Source organism: Plasmodium inui, assembly GCF_000524495.1.
Source record: "Plasmodium inui San Antonio 1 unplaced genomic scaffold supercont1.3, whole genome shotgun sequence".
Classification (NCBI taxonomy): Eukaryota; Apicomplexa; class Aconoidasida; order Haemosporida; family Plasmodiidae; genus Plasmodium; species Plasmodium inui.
Window position 1 is genome coordinate 1,021,933 of NW_008481837.1, and position 16,244 is coordinate 1,038,176.

General features: G+C 42.1%; 3 protein-coding genes across 3 annotated transcripts; 1 reads left to right on the forward strand and 2 right to left on the reverse strand.

Moving 5' to 3' along the window:
• Nucleotides 1-230: 230 nt before the first annotated feature.
• On the reverse strand, nucleotides 231-6,618 carry C922_01068 (hypothetical protein; the record flags this gene model as incomplete). Its single annotated transcript, XM_008816676.1, has 2 exons — nucleotides 231-6,259; nucleotides 6,405-6,618. The coding sequence occupies 2 exons, from the start codon at nucleotides 6,616-6,618 to the stop codon at nucleotides 231-233; spliced, it is 6,243 nt and encodes a 2,080-aa protein (XP_008814898.1).
• A 1,338-nt stretch (nucleotides 6,619-7,956) lies between these two features.
• Nucleotides 7,957-10,302, reverse strand: C922_01069 (hypothetical protein; the record flags this gene model as incomplete). Its single annotated transcript, XM_008816677.1, has 1 exon — nucleotides 7,957-10,302. The coding sequence occupies one exon, from the start codon at nucleotides 10,300-10,302 to the stop codon at nucleotides 7,957-7,959; it is 2,346 nt and encodes a 781-aa protein (XP_008814899.1).
• A 1,155-nt stretch (nucleotides 10,303-11,457) lies between these two features.
• Nucleotides 11,458-16,108, forward strand: C922_01070 (hypothetical protein; the record flags this gene model as incomplete). The annotated part of the gene is made up of 2 exons (XM_008816678.1): nucleotides 11,458-15,703; nucleotides 15,843-16,108. The coding sequence occupies 2 exons, from the start codon at nucleotides 11,458-11,460 to the stop codon at nucleotides 16,106-16,108; spliced, it is 4,512 nt and encodes a 1,503-aa protein (XP_008814900.1).
• Between the last annotated feature and the right edge of the window lie 136 nt (nucleotides 16,109-16,244).

Here is a 16,244-nt window from a genome sequence, read left to right on the forward strand (position 1 = left end):
GTTAAATTAACACAAAAAAAAAAAAAGAAAAAAAAGAGAGACTAAACATTGGACAAATGGTTAAGTCATTTGGAAAACAAAAAAGGGAACGAAGGGAAAGGACACGTCAGGGTGTGACACGACAGGTGAAAGGGTAACACGGCAAACGGGTTAGCGGGTTAGCGGGCGAGTGAGAGGATCATTTGCGGAGGCCCCCTCCTCCTGCTATGGATCCGATAACACTGAATCTTTTACGCTTCCCGTTTAAAAAATATATTTCGCAACAACTCTATCATATTCTGCTTCTTCCCGTCACTCGATTCCGTGCTCATGGATTTAAAAAATTTGTAGTTCATGTGGTTCATATTTACATCCCTTTTGAGAAGGCTTTTTTTATTTATCGCTGAATTGTCCACCAGATCAGACGTGTTTATTTTTTCGTCCCCTACAAGTGTCTCACGTAGAGGATCCTCTTCTTGTGTACCTTCCGATTGGTAGTAACTTCCTCGCTTCTCATTCAATGCTGAATTGTGAAAGTCAGGAATTTTCTTCGAATTTGGATAAGTGGATGACCCTTTAGGGTTATATGAATAATTATCTTCGTCTGGGTCCTCATCAGATGAGGGGTCCCCAAGATAGTTCACACTACCTCCTTTCTGTGTGTTGCCCGAATGGGTATCTGTTCTATGGCTTTCATTTGTTGAAATTTCCTCCTTGGTTGGGGAATGATCTGACGGGACGCTTTCATACGGCACTTGGGTCTTTCCCCCAGGGGGGTGGTTATCATGATCGACGATTCCCTTTTCCCCTTGGGGGGTGGCCGCATTGTATGGAATCATTTTATCAATGTTGATGTCGTAACTTTTTTTACTCACATCTTCAACATTGGAGAAGCACTGATCGGTGTGAAAATATAGGTTTTTTTTCAGAAGGATAAAATATATTTCGTTTAGTAACATTCGAATGCCTGTTAGCGGTACGACATTAACGTAGTGGTTTTTTTCTCTTTTAGACCTACTAAAGAAATTATTTTTCTGCATACTCTCCAGCTTCATGAGAAATTTATTATTGTTGTGGAAAAGGTTGGTGAAGTAGTGGAAGAACCCGTTTGATGTGCTTGTGGTTGTGCTTCTACCGGAGCTGTTACTTTTGTTTATGATGTCTAGAATTTCTTCGATGTTGTTTAGGTCAAACTTTTCGTCTTCGTCCACGAGGCCAAAGTTGAAGTTTCGATACGGGGCGGAGCTTCCTGTGTTCGGCTGGGCATTCGGCTTGGAATTGGAATATGCACCTGTCTCCTCTGCCCTGACTGGTTGAGATGAAGGGGGCAGTTGTCCCCCCCTTTGGTCGGTAATCCCAACCTCTTCGGTGCTGCCAATCTGGTTGTTAATTCCAATCTGTGCACTGCCCTGGCCAACTGCCCCCCAATTGGGGAAAAGGAAGCCACAAATTTGGGACTTGACTCTATCAAGATAGGAGTCTCCCCCTCCCCATACCTTCCTTTGCCTCTCTTGGTACTCCTTCACATCTCGACTGTCCTCCAGAATGTTAACCAATTGGATGAGCTTCTTCTGGTTGTAAGCATGATCTTCGAAGTATCGCTTCCCTATCTTCTTCAATTTGTGGATAATTTCAGGGGACGTCTCATCCAAACTGATATTATTAATGAAGCAGTTGAATCGGAAATATTTATCTCTATCCAAGACGTTGTTGCAGATGTCGTGCGTCAACTCCGTGTTGGTGATTGAGTAAACAATTTGTTTTAAGAGGACATCCCACCGCAGGAAGGTGTCAGACGTTTTGTTTTCGCTTAGTTCGTTTATATTTTTTGGTTTAAATTTTCCAGTGCCCACACTTACGATGCAGTCAATGTAGTCATTCAGATTGATTGCCTTATTTTTTCCCTCCACCAATTCTTTTTTTTTGGAGAAAAAGCATTTTACTCTCTCCACTAGGGTACTTTTCCGACTGTTAAGGTAGTTGTAGAAAATTAATTTCATTTCGTTGAGGCTTACCAGAGTGGGGTTATTAAAGCAGATGGCTCCATCCGCATAAATGTTACTGTCGAAGGAGAAAAAATTAAAAAAACCCGGCGCGGCAGTAGTGCACCTCAATACGTACTTGACAAAAATGTTGTAAAAGCTTTTATAAACACTGACGCTGTTTATATTTTGGTTAATGTGGATGTCACTCGTGTGGGGGTTGTTGCTCTCCGAAATGTTCACTCCATTCGCGTCGTTAGCGGCTTTGGCCTTTTCCGCATCCTGCGCATCGTTGTGCTGATCGTCCCATACCTGTTTGCTGTGGAAATGTGTCCACCTTTCGTCCTCCTCCCCATTCTGCTCTTCCCTACCTCCTACATGGTCATAATTGGTTGACGTATAACCGTCACACACCTCTTCTCGTTTAGCACCTTTAATCTTCCCCAAGTTGGCAGTGTAATTTTTTAATATCACGGGCTGCAGAGGAGTGACATTCATCTGAGTCGACACGGTAAAGACGTAGGGTGTGAAAAAGTCCGCGTTGTAGTGAAACATTTTCATATTTTTAAAAAAGGAATTTAGAATGTTACTCAATATTTTGGAATCATAGTAAGAATGCTTAAATAAATATCTTGTGTTCCTCACTGCATACATGTCCTTCTGGAAGATTTTGTTTATCAACAGGTTGTACAAAAATTCGACCTCATTTAAGTGGGCCTTTTCCAGGCCGATCAAAATGGATATGATGGCCCCGGTGCTGGTTCCACAGATGATGTCGAAGTATTCAAATATGTTTTTCTTCAAATGGCTATTTATGCATTTTAATATTTCTATGGAGAGCAACCCTCGGATTCCTCCTCCGTCAAGACATAAAATCCTTAACTTTCTCTTTTTTTTCTTTTTCAATTCGATTACTAGGTTTCGAAATTTGTCCATACTTATGTTTTCCTTGCTGTTCAGGTCATATATATATGTTCGCTTCTTCCTGTTTTTTTGCTCCTGTGTGTCTTTCGCGGGGGTGCTTCCGCTCTGTGTGTGTGCGCCCTCTCCGTTCGTTTGTAACTCCGCGGGTTTGGCACTGCCACGGTTATTCCATCGGTTATTTCCCCTGTCACTTCCGATTCTGCCACCGGCACTGTCACCTACGCTTTCACCTCCCCTCTCATTGGCTCTCTGACCAACGGGGCCTCCACTGTTGGAATCCTCCATGGGGTGACCCTCCTGCACGGCCTGCCACGCCACGTACCTCCTCGCTTTGGCAAAATATCCCCAAAGGGCATTCCCCAGGTGGTGGAAAAGTCCTCTCCACTGCTCACCTTCCTTCATCAAATAATCATGGGGCTTCTTTTCCCTGTCCGAAAAAACGATATCATTGTACAGGTCGAACATATTCACCCCCAGCGCCTTCAGCAGAATGTTCGTTTTCCGAATGATAATCAAATCTTTATATTCGCAAATAAAATGCCTATTATAAATGTTGTTTAATTTTCTTTTAAAAATTTTATTATCCAAGAGAAACTGCTCCTTCTTCTCATCAGATATGTAAAGCGAGTTCTGATTTCTGTACTTATTTTCAAAAAAAAGAGTTAACGTTTTTAAGCACTCGATTAGTTTATCCCACTTCTGCAACTCTTTGATAAAGCTTCCTGCTTTTATGTCTTCCATATATTTTGCCACATCTCTATACAGAAGCCTGTAGTTTTTGTTTTTCCTTAAGCTGTTTAATCCATTTCGGTAGAAGCCTTGGTGGAAGCACAGGATGTAGAGGATTCTCAGAATCAGCGTGATGTTTGCTCGGTTTAAATTATTCTGTACATTTTTGGACAATATTTTTATAATCTTATCCATGTTATCCTTCTTCATAATCGTGTAGTAGTATAAATTATATACTACAGAGATTTTATTTTCCAATAAGATTTCGTATAGTAGTTTTAGTAGCTTGTTTGTGAAATAGTCGTTTAGGCTGATATGTCTGAATAGCGATTCGATGTAGTTTTCCACTAGGGAGAAATTCAGGTAGGGGCTGCCAATGTGCAGCGGGTTTTTTCTTCCCCCTTCATCCTTATCCTCACTGTTCACTTTGAAATTTTTCAACAAATCCAGGTTGAACTGTATGAACCCTATGAGGATGTATTTGTCCGGTTTTGGCGCATTCTCCCAAAGGGCTTTTTTTCCCATTTCTCCCCCTTCTTTGCGCTTCACGTATATTTCTTCGTACCCCTCCACAGGTGCCACCCCCCCTTGCGGTTCTCCTCTTCTGCAAAACGTCTGCTTCAGATCGGTGCCGTTTATGTAGCTCTGCTCATTGAGATCGTTGTGCGGATGTTTAATCTGCTCTGCTGGTGTGCTACCCCCATATGGAGTATCCGCCGCAACGTTTTCAGTGTTCACAGAGGGGTCGCTTGATTCCATTTCGGGAGCCTTATATGATATTTCTCTCCCCAGTTGATCCCCCGTCCTGTTCAGACTTGCCCATCGGCACTCTTTCCCGTTTTCATTTTTCCTTATCAGTATTAGTAAGCCCATATTTAGGAAGCGTCTTTTATTTTCTGCGCCCCCAGTGACTTTAGCCTCTGGGTTATTTTCAACATCTTTAATATCCACATTATAGTCACTCAAAACGATGTTAACCTTATTTTGGTCAAAATTTCCTTCTTCTTCTTCCTCCTCCTTCTCGTCTGGTTTATCGTTTTGTAAATCTTCCTCATAGTCTTGTTGGGGTTCTACCTCTTCATCGTCTTCTACTTCTTCTTGTTGTTCTCCTTCCTCATGCATGTCTTCTTCTCCTCGTTCGTCTTGATCTTCCACGTCTCGCCCCTCTTCATGCACATCGTCCACGGCATTGGTTTTGTCTTCACTCCATGCGTCCCTCTCGCTTCTGCTCTCCTTCTCAGTTTTGACCTCCCTGAGGTGGAATCTCTTCCCGTTTTTGTTCTTCTCATACTTCAAAATGTCTGCATCGTCTTCTGCGTAATTTTCGTAAACGTCAAAATAGTTGTTGCAGTTGTATTCGTCTCCTATCCATTCGATCGTGTTGCCTACGTTGCTGAAGCCGTTTGGGCTGTTTAGGATGCTTTTTTTCCGGAGTTTCTCCATGGAGGGTTGTTCGCCTGCTTGGCCCTGATTCCCAACACGTGCCTTCCTCTTATACACGATGACATCCTTTTCGTTTTGGAACTGCAATAGCACGCTCGTTAGAATGTTGTCCTTTGCGTTCTTATTGAAGTAGAAGGGGACGAAGAGGATGGTGTCTGTGGCGGCGCCCACCGCGTTTGCGCCGTTTACTTGTTGGGCGTCCACGTCCCTCAGATGGAAGTTCTCCCCCGTATCGAAGCGATCTCTCTTCACAAATGAGTTCGCCCCCTTATGGGGATCACCATGGCCGGCAATGGCCCCCGCCAAACTGATCGTTTTGGGGCTCCCCATTTGGTTCTCTTTTTTTGTAGGGTCAAATATTTCCCCTTGTTTATTTTTTTCAGTGGGGGGTTCCCCCCTGATGGTGCGGTTTTGAGCAAACTGGGAATTTACCCCGTTGTGTATATTGTTGGCATATGCTTTACGATTTTTCTCCGATCTGTGATCCGAATCCTGTGCAGGGAAATCCCCTTCTACGTACGGCACGCTGGAAAGCACTTCTCCATGATTAGTTAAGGCATATCCTCTGGACTTTCCCTCTTCCTTCATTTTTTCCTCCTTCAGTTTTAGCAGTATATGTTTACCTAGAAAAACAATTTTATTTTTCATTTCTTCTATATCTTCCTTCTTGATTTGATTCTTCCCTGTTTCCACCTTGGCCTCTGCCCCTTCAGAGGTGTCTTCCATACGTTCACTCTGATTCTGACTCTGAGTGTGATTGTGACTCTTCGTTCCATCTGAGCTGTTCTTAAAAAGGGATATGAAGTAACTAAAAAAAGAGTTGGCTTCTTTATACGTCTCATTTGTCTGTTCCTTCTCATTAAGTATATTCATAATGACGTACAGAAGAGAGATCTTCTCATTTTTATGTGTGAAGTCGTTAAGGATAATTCTATAGAAATTCTTATGCTTTGATAAATTGTTAAATATGAGTAATATTTTGTAGATAATCTGGTAATCCACTTGTTCATTTTTCTCTTCGTTTTTTCTTAGCATTAAGAATCTCTCATTCAGTATGTATATAATTGTTCTTATGTGGTTGTTGGAGAAGAGCAGGTGTTCGCATGTCTTGTCTTCCACAATTTTGTGCAGGAAGTTTATGTAGTTGAGCTTTTCCCGGGTGTCCGTTACGTCGTTCAGCTTTCTGAAGAACAGGTCCAGTCCTGCGCGGGAGGTAGCGGTGAAAGTGTAACATAAGAAGTGTACCCTAAGAAGTGGACACTTAAAAGTGCACCCTCATAACTGCACCCGTGTGGACACCCCCGCGGTGAAGCGTCTACCGCGGAGACAATCACCCGGCTGACTTACCTATGTACTTATTCACAACATCGTTGAAGACGTTCACCCTCTTGCGCTGAGTTCTCCTCCTGAAAATTTTTATTCTTCGAAACTTGCTTAAATTCAGTCTCTTCGAAATGGGAGTTATGTACTTGAATATATTTTTTTGCATTCTTAGGGACAGAGAAAACATGAGAATGGAGTAAATGCCGTAAACCAGGAGGAGGTATGCATTTTTTTTCATTTTAGTGGCGGCAAAAGGGAGTGAAGCAAACTGGAGAGAAGCAAAAGCAAAACGTTAGGTATAACGAAAAAAAAAGTAGGGACTCCTTGGCTGGGATCTTTTATGTCCAGTTGCGCTTGGCATAGTGGAAAAGTGGTACAGTGGCCGATTCGGCACCCTATGCAATCCTCTTTTCCGGCTTCTTCCTCTTCTTCTTCTTCTTCTTCCCTGTTCGGGGGCTTTTCCCATTTCTTATTATTTCCACGCGGAGTACCTTGCCCTTGTGCGTTTTTCCCTTTCGCTTCCCTTTTTGGCTTAATTTTAAATTCTCCTCCTGTTCTATCTCAACCTGACCTTACCTTAAAAAATTTTTTTTTTTTCCATTTGCGTTACACGTTGCGCTGAAAAAAAAATAGTTATAACTCTGAATGTAAGGCACACATGCGGTTTAAAAAATGGGCTAATCGCTCTGGTGTGAATGCTTCACCTGCTATTCTCCTATTATGCTATTACGTTATTACGTTATCGTGTTATTCTGATTTTTTTTTTCCTTTCCCCCCCACACGTGAACTGTGGTGCTTAATTTTGTTCTGACCTCTTCGAAGGTGTACATTTGGCACACATCCATTTCGCAGAGTTTTTCCGTCAGGACAGGTTAGAAGAGTTGGCCTCGCGACGGGCATTCGCCACAATTCGTCCAAGTGCACGCATCATGGGCATATGTGCATGCGTACCTCCACATATGTGAGTACGCAACTGTACACCCAGGCATAAGTTTCTCTACATGCGGAACGCGAACTATAGGAGGCTATGTCTCCATAGTGCCCCTCCTTCTTCGTTTCAAATTAGCAAATTCGTTGAAAACATGCACCCTTGCCCCACTGGACCCATGACATCACAACTGCCATGAGGGTAGGCGGGCATCTCATGGGGAGATAAAAAAAAAAAATGAGTCTTTTCAAATGTTGGAAAATGGAGAAAAAAAAAAGGAGGGTAGAACATTTCGAGGGGGAATACCCTCGTGGGAGTATTACAAACAGGAAAAATAAAGTCTATGTAAAAAAAAGTTTTTTTTACAAAAAGTTGGAAATTTTGAGGAAGGCCAACTTTTATGAGAATAGGGGGCGGACGAATGGTGGTTAAACGTTTTCACCAACGGGGGGAAGTTACAAATGGGTGTGCACACTGGGCATGCACATGCGAATAGCTTAAAAAAAAAAAATAGGAAGAAGCTGCTAAACGTATATTTTTTCTCCGGGTTGGTAAGACGTTGGGTGCTCCGTATAACGAAGTGTGTGGGACGACCACTTTGACCGAATCGCCTGCATATTTCGCCTCCCCGTTCCTGCATGCACGCGGTCATTTGATATCTATGGATTTCTTCAGGTAGGGATTTATTCCCCTCTTTTCTCCTGAATAGTTATTTTCATGGACCTTCAATTTGGCGTGCTGACCGCTGTACATCTTCATCTTTTTGATATACTTTTGTTTATTGTGAACCCTTGCATTTCCATCGGTTGATTTTCTCTTCCTTACGAGGCCCCTATTTTGTAAAATATTCTTGTTCGGCATTCTTCTATCGTTAATTTCGTTTTCCTGATCGACTAATTTTTTCCTTATTTCTTTGTTCTTCTGATCCTTGAGGAATTTTTTTTCTTCCTTTTTCTTCTTTTTGAAGCTTAACATATTTTTAATATTTTCGTCGTCTATTTCGTCTTGTAAATTTTTGGTGCTCATAAAATGAGTAGATTTGCCGAGCTGTTCCTTCTGATGCGAGCTGCTCCATTTTGCGTTTCTTTCAAAGTTCTTAAAGGAGACGAAGTCATCATTAGCGTTGTTTGCTCCTTTCATTTGCTTCATCTGCTTCATTTGTTTCATTTGCTTCATTTTGTTAATGTTACTCCTAAACATTTTTGTTTCGTCCAGGTTGTTCTTCCTATCCGCTTCGTCATTCATCTCTGGCAGCTCCACAAACTTTAGCAAATCATTTGACGTCATTCCCACGTTCTTCAAGTTGCTCATTTTGTTTTTTTTTTTGCTCAAGGCTTTGATTTTTTTCTTCATGATTTTTTCGTCAAAGTTCATTAATTTTTCTTCCATTTTTTTAAAGTAATTTTCTTCTTCTATTTTTTCTGGTCTTGTGGACACCATGTCTTTTATTTCCTTGAGGAATATGTTTCTCTCATTTTTCATTTTTTCTCTTTTTTTTTTCTTTTCCTCCCTTTCCCTTTCCCGGATGTGGCTGTCCGTGTACTCGGTTATGAGGCTCTTGCTGATTTTGTACCTTTTGCCCTTGCCCGCTTGGGGTTCCTCTGCGAAGTCGGCCATTTCGTCCTCCTCATGGTCTTCGTTCTCCTCACCGTCTTCGTCCTCTTCATCGTCTTCAACCTCTTCATCGTCTTCCACCTCTTCATCGTCTTCCACCTCTTCATCGTCTTCCACCTCTTCATCGTCTTCCACCTCTTCATCGTCTTCCACCTCCTCATCGTCTTCAACCTCCTCATCGTCTTCCCGTTCTTCCACTTCTTCGTCATTTCCATCTTCATCCCCCGCGTGGATGCGGCGGCCTACCCGCTTCGAGCCTCTTGCCTCGTCGCGTCCCAACGCGTCTAACTCGTCCATCTGGCGACCCGAGGACGACTTGTTCAGCTGCTGAATCTTGAATTTAATTTTCTTATCCAGCTCATTCGTCTTAGCTATTATGGTGTTCATATAAATTAGCTTATCCAAAACGGGATGGTTGTGTGTATAGCCATTCATAACTTTAAGAAAGACATAGTACGTGATGTATATGATATAAGTCAGCATCGTTTCATTCTTCTTCTTAAGGTAGAGGAGGGTGTTCTTATTGATATCTGTTTGGTTAACATTCTGTTCGTTAATTTCCTTAAAGTGGAAGAGCCCTTGGTTTTCCTTAATTTCGTTATAAACCTTTTGGATGTTCAGGGAGAGTTCTTTTAACAAAATTTTGTATTCCTCTCTCTCGCTCATTACGATATCTTCTATTTCATCATGTTTTTTCATCTGTTCAATTTGGTGAATTTCTTTAGCACCATTTTCTTCACTCAGTTGGTTTCTTTTTTCCCTCATATCCGTATTCATATCGCTGATTAGCTTTTTAATGATGTTTTCCTTCTCATGGGCGGTGTACACTTCTTCGCCCGCTTTTCCTGACTTGGCCTCCTTGTCTTCATTGTACATGTCATACAAATCGAAGTCGTCTTCTTTTAAGTTTTCCTTCTCCTTTCTGCTGAGGTACATGGCTTCTTTGATTCTCTCCTTGTTGCCTTCTTCATCATCGCTCGTTGAGTCTTCGCTTTCGTATTGGTAGTAATTCTGTTTATCCTTTCTCCATGGTACGCGAACGAATTCGTCATCGCGCTGGTGATCGTCCTGGCTGTCGTCGTCCTCCTCCTCTTCATCACTGTCGGCATAGTCACCACCATCACGCGCATCGTCTTTGTCCTCCTCATCCTCCTCGTCATTCTCCTCATGCGCTGCTACTTTTTTTTTCTTCTTTTTTTTGCCGATTGCCCCCAGCGAGGATGGCTCATGCACGTCGTCACTCAAGATATCGTCGCTGGAGCTGACATTTCCAACATCGCTCTCATCTCCATCCTCAAATTCTAAATCCTCCGATTCGGAGTTCTCAACAAATTTAATCTTCCTTGTATCAACAGATATGCGCTTGTTCTTTTTCGGCATTTTTTATAAAAAGTGGATGCATGGGGAGGGGAACGAAAAGGAAATAGCTGCTAAATGGAGGGCTTCCTTGAGCGCCGAACTCGCGCCAATGTGCTGCAAAGTGGCTGCAAACTGTGGAGAAACGCCAAAATGGGATGCGGCAAAATAGATCCATTCAACTCTACCGCGTAGGCGCAGTTGAATGTACTCAAAAATATTTTTTTAAACGAAACAAACGAGAGTTGCTTTTTCCCTTGATGTTTCTTTCATATATTATATAGTATATATTATGTATTTTATTTTTATTTTTTTTTTTTTTCTTTGTGCTCCATTTGGCTAGATTTTTTTTCGCATCCCTTCAGAGGCATTACGCCAGGTGCTTTATTTGCTCTACAGAGGATATACCGTGCATGTAACCAGGCGGGGCCCGCCGCTTTATTTGTCATCCCCTATAAATGGTACATTTTCCATATTGTCCCTTTTTTTGTTCACTCTTCAGTTGGTGTTACAAGCGTGGTTCTCCGCAAAGTGGATCCGTTTCGCCACTCCGCATTGAGCAATGGTTGCTAAAATGGGGAATGGAAAAGAGCACTCACCTGTGCATTTGCAATCTGCATATGTTCACCCGCTTGCTATGTTTTATTACAAAAATGTAGAGCTAAAAAGGAACATGGCGTGAAATTTTTTTTCTTTCCCGATCTGCTCACAATTTTCATGCTTCTAAGTGTAAATTGCTGTCCTTGAAAATATGACACGCATACTGGAAGGGAGACACACTTAGGAGGAAAATGATCGGCGCGTTTACGCAAATACCACCAATTAGCAACTGTCATGTGCGAAAAATGTGATGTGCCCATTTTTGTCTCAGGATATTTCGTTCCGCGTGGGGGAGCGGCGAAAGGTTACTCTTTCGTCAAAAAAAAAAAGCATTGTTAAAATTTTGTCGATTTTTTGGCCCAATTTTCAGCCAATTTGTGGCTACCTTTTTGCCAAAAAATCCTCCGTTTTTTTTTTTATTCCCGCTCTCTTTGTGCCACTTTTCCCTTTGCTTGCGCCGCGGACAATTAACACAACAAGCGCGTACAGAAATATGCTAATGGTGATGTTAGAATAAGGCAGTTTACTCAATTTTATCCGAAGGTGCCCCACACCGATAAGCCAAGGTTTTTTAGAAGCATGAATGAACTAAAGGAGCTGAGCAGGAAGGTGAGAGAAAACACCAGCGTCAAAAAAGAGGAAAAGAAAAATGAACCGGAAATAAAAAACCTATTTGAGAACTTCCTGAGCAACAACTCGATAAATTACCTAAGCTCTTTTATAAACAAAACGAATGGGATTGATAAACCTGGGGAGAAGGAAGGAGGGGAAAGAACTCCCCAGGGGGGGGACCATTTGGAAAACGCGCGTCAAAGTGGGGAGAGGCAGGTGCGTGGGGAGCAGCACTTGGGTGGAGAGAAGGAGTTATATGGTGAACCCACTGCTGAGCAGGGAACCTATCAACAGGACGATGCCCCACCTGGTAAGAAGCACCTTACCGAGAAAAAGAAAAAATACAGAGATGATTCGGAAGGACACACGGGGGAAAGCAAAAATGTAAGCCACATAAATGTGAAGAAGATTCTACAGAACAAGAAGAACGTCGATTTTAAAGACCTGAACAAACTAATTAACTTTTTTGATGATGAAATAATGGAGAGAAGCAGAAAGCTGGAAAGGTTTATGAACCAGAATAAAATAAAAAATGATTATAGTGAGCAAATTTTAATGATAGAAAAATTTAACAGAGAAATGCGAATTATTGAAAAGGACCTTTCCCAGAAGGAGGACCCCCTGTACCAGCTCTATTTGATGAAAAAGGAAAAAAAAAAAAGCTACGACTCCTTAGTCTTTTTTAAAAACTTCTTTAACTGTTTAGAAAGTTACCTTCACCTTTCAGACAAAGCGGAAGCAAATTATAAAAAATTAAAAATATGGAAGGTGTTACTTTACCTGCGTAATTGTAAGACGCACATTTTGTTAATAAGAGCCATTTTTAAGTCTGCAAAAGGGGGAAATGTGGATGGTGAATCTGCGAAGGTGAAGCGGGCAAAGCTCAACATGGAAGAGGGCACCGCCGCGGATGGCCCTCCCCAGTTCGATGACGCCACAGTAATGGAAAAATCAAATGAAGCAGAAAAGTTTGAAGATATGTTGGGGCATAAGACAAACTGTGATGGCGTCCCCACAGATAATAACCACCTTGACAAAAAACTGATGGAAGATTTGAAAAATATGTTCCTAACGGATTCACCCGAAGAGGCGCAAAATGGAAAGCCCACCCTTATGAAGGAAATGATATTGAAGTATGACCATCTCGTTAACAATTTAAGGTGCATCGTCCGAGTCACCTTCGAGAAAATGTTTCTCTTCAACGGGAACATAAAAATATATAAACACGTCTATCTGAACCCGAGTGACATATCTTCACAAAACGAAGAAAGCATTCAGGGGCAAAAAATTTCCTACGTCCTGTTTTGGCATATGGCTTACATCCTGAAAATGCACAGGAAATACTTGGAGGAAATAAAAAAGCATTTATTTTTTAACCTCTTTAAATTTATGATCCTGTTCTATTGCCTTGCCAAAAATGTGAATTGGAAAAAGGTAATAAATAACCTCCATCAAATGGAACGTACATCAGCATACTCGTTGAATTATCGACATGTGAAGAAATTTGTCTCCAGTGTTGCACAAAAAAGTGATGTTGATTTGTGCACACCTAACAGTTGTAACCATTTTGGTACGTTTAAAAGTTTCCTCTTTTGTGCGAATGATGGGAGAACCTCCACGGGTGAAGAACAGGGCGGAGGCCGAAATGATCCCTTCACTGCTCTTTGCTTAAGTGATTATATAATTGAGCATGAAGATAGTGTTTTCATCGATATGGAAAATTTTTTTGGCAATTTTTTGGGGTCCTTGGAAGGAGCTCACAAGATAAATCAATCGTGTTCTTTGCATCCCGGGGGACTTTCCCCTTTTCAGGGCGGGAAAGTTGACCTGGAAGGGGAAGATGACTTGAAGAGTGACGAAGGGCAGGGAAGCCCAGGAGATGACAATAGAGGTGGAACGCTTCAATTCGGCTTCGGTGTTCCCATTAAGGCCCAGAAGGGGACAGAGCAGAACAACTTCTTCGCCGCGCTGTCGCGCTGTTTATTCGAGTTTCACGCTGTGGCGGAGTTGCTATTTGTAGAGAATAGAAAGAAAGTCAAGGGCAGGGGTGGACCGCGAAAAGTGGGCCAAACGAGCAAAGCGGCGGAAGCCGAGGAAGCGGAGGAAGCAGACAAAACAGCCGAAACAGACGAAACGGGCAGAACGAACAGAACGGACAAAACGGGTGAACTTTCCCCCCTCGACATTGCGATCGAGGAAGGGGCACGCGGGGGCGAACTGAAAGACGCATTCGACTTCTACTTTGGTGGCGAAAAAGGAGAACAAAATGGAAGCGAAACGTATTTTGTGGAATACGAATTGGAGGCACATGAGCAGGGCAGGCTGAACAATATGAAGGAGAAAATAAGGAGCAAGTATGAACAGAGCAAGTGCCAAGAAAGCAACGGCGAAGACGTGGAGAAAGGCGACGCAAGGGAGCCCCCCAATGGGTGGGCCTCCTTCTCCCACTACATGCTGAAAAAAGAATTGAACGAAAACCTCTTTACCTATTTTCACCATATAAATAAGAAGAGAAATAATTTCAGCCATATTTTCGATGTGTACTTTATGTACCGATGGAAGAAGGAAGAAAAAAAATTCGATCAGCTGATTCAGAAGATTTTTCAGAAAAATTTTCACCATTACCTTGATCAGATTTATTCCGTCCTGAGGGAAATGTTGCTTTTTAAAAAACGGGCCGAATACATACTAGTAAATTCCAGTGTGGATGATTATCTGTACAATGTCTTCTTTGATGAGGGGAACAATTATACTTTAAAAAATATGGAGGGAGTGACTTACCGTTCCGTTGTGCAATTCGTTGAGGAGGAACAAGGTGCCTTGAGCAAATCACTACAAGAGAAGGTTGACAAAATAATTGCACAGAAGAATATGCACACAAGGGGGATGACCGATGGGACAACCTACATGGTAGAGGAAGCTACTTGTGAGGACATTCCTGGGACAGGAAAATCCAGGAAATGGTTACCCCCATGGGGAGGTATCAAGGAGACCGTTTTGAGTAAAAAAAGGGGGAAAGAGACCAAGGGGGGGAAATGCCAAGTGGGACATGTGGGCAACCAAGAAGAGAATGATGATAAGGGCGTGAAAGACGGTGAGGGAGGCGTAGGGGCGACCCCCACAAACGAAAAAGCCATCTTAAGAGTCATCTCCCAGCAGGATCGCATAGACTGTATGAGGATCCATAAAAGTTTGCTCTACATCGTCTTTGTAGTATACCGGATTGTGCACTTTTCGTACGAAGTTTTGCACGACATGAAGGGGGCAGAATGGAGCCATCACTCGGCACACAAAATCGAGGAGGAAAAAGAAGAAAAAAATGAAGAGAAAAAAAGAAGACAAATCGTTCCAATTAATACAGTCCTATTTTGCTACAAAATTGTTAAATATATTTATGATGCATTTTTAAGTTATTGCTTTTTCGCATTTCGATTTTCCTGCTTTCCCAAGGTGCCATGTGCAAATGAATTTCTCTTGAGCATAATTAATGATAATATATTTTTAAAAAAGGTTTTGCAAAATATTCATTTTGTTTTCTTGCACCATCAGCATTTGTTTAATCTGTCCATCTGTGAAGAAGACATCATTTCTTTTAAAAATGTGGAATTGAAAGGTGATGGTTGCTTATGGAAAAGGGGAAGCAACAAATCGGTGGGCGAACAGCACATAAAGGGTGATCACATTACAAAGAGTGAACGGAAGGATATGAGGGATTCTGACGTGAACAGCTCAAAGTTACCGGAAGAGGGATATTTTCTCGAAAGGAATGGAGAAAAGAAAAAATCGACTTGTCCCCCAAAAGGACCCCTCCAGTGTATAAACAAAATGAGCGTACTGAAGAAGATTCACCTCTACATTGATAAGTTCCAGATAAATTTGAATTTTTTTAAAAATATGCTTGTCAAAATTTATAAGGAGAAATTTACGCGCCTTCTCCAGAAGGATACACTTTTCATGGAGGAGCAATTTTTAATCAGCACCTCCAAAATAGTGAACATCATTTTTGAGTTTTTTCAAATTCAGGACTTGTGCAAAATTGCGCACATGGATATTACCTTGCGCTTGGTGGATTATTTTTTTTTTCTTATCAACACGCAAGTGTATGCGTTTACAAATGAAAAGGGCAGAATCGATGAGCATGAGCGGAAACTCCTCTATGAGAAGTTCGTCTTCACTCAGAATAGTCTGTCCTTCGTTTTGCGCAGCTACGGAGGTACGTGCAACACGCATAAGATGGTTTCTTCAGCGAAGCGTCCACACCTATTGTATAGCGTTTGAGTTAGATTAGGAGCGAATATAGGGGGTGTGCCCAGCTCACTTCATTTTTTTTTTGCACCCATCTCCCTCTGTAGACAACTGCGGCGAACAGAAGAATCATTCACAGCAGGAGGGAAATTACTTTCTAAGGATAACGGACGAGCTTCCCATCAGTTTGGCCAATTTGAAGAAGAACAAAGCACTGTTTTTACTCCTTTTCTGCAAAGTCAAACAGATCCTGAATGCCAAAAAGGGGATACTCGAAATGCATGACGCGAAAATGGTCCAGGCGTTGCTAGCCAACAACCCGTATGCGTATGGGGACGAGAATTACGACGCGATCCTCAACGAGTTTAAGTGACCGTTGCGGGGCAGCTGGGCGCAGCTTAAAATGGTACAACATTGTCCAGCATGGATGGGCCGCTAAACAGGCACGCCTAGCCATGTTGATACCCATTGCGAGGAAAAAAATACTTATCGCCGTAGAGGTGATATCC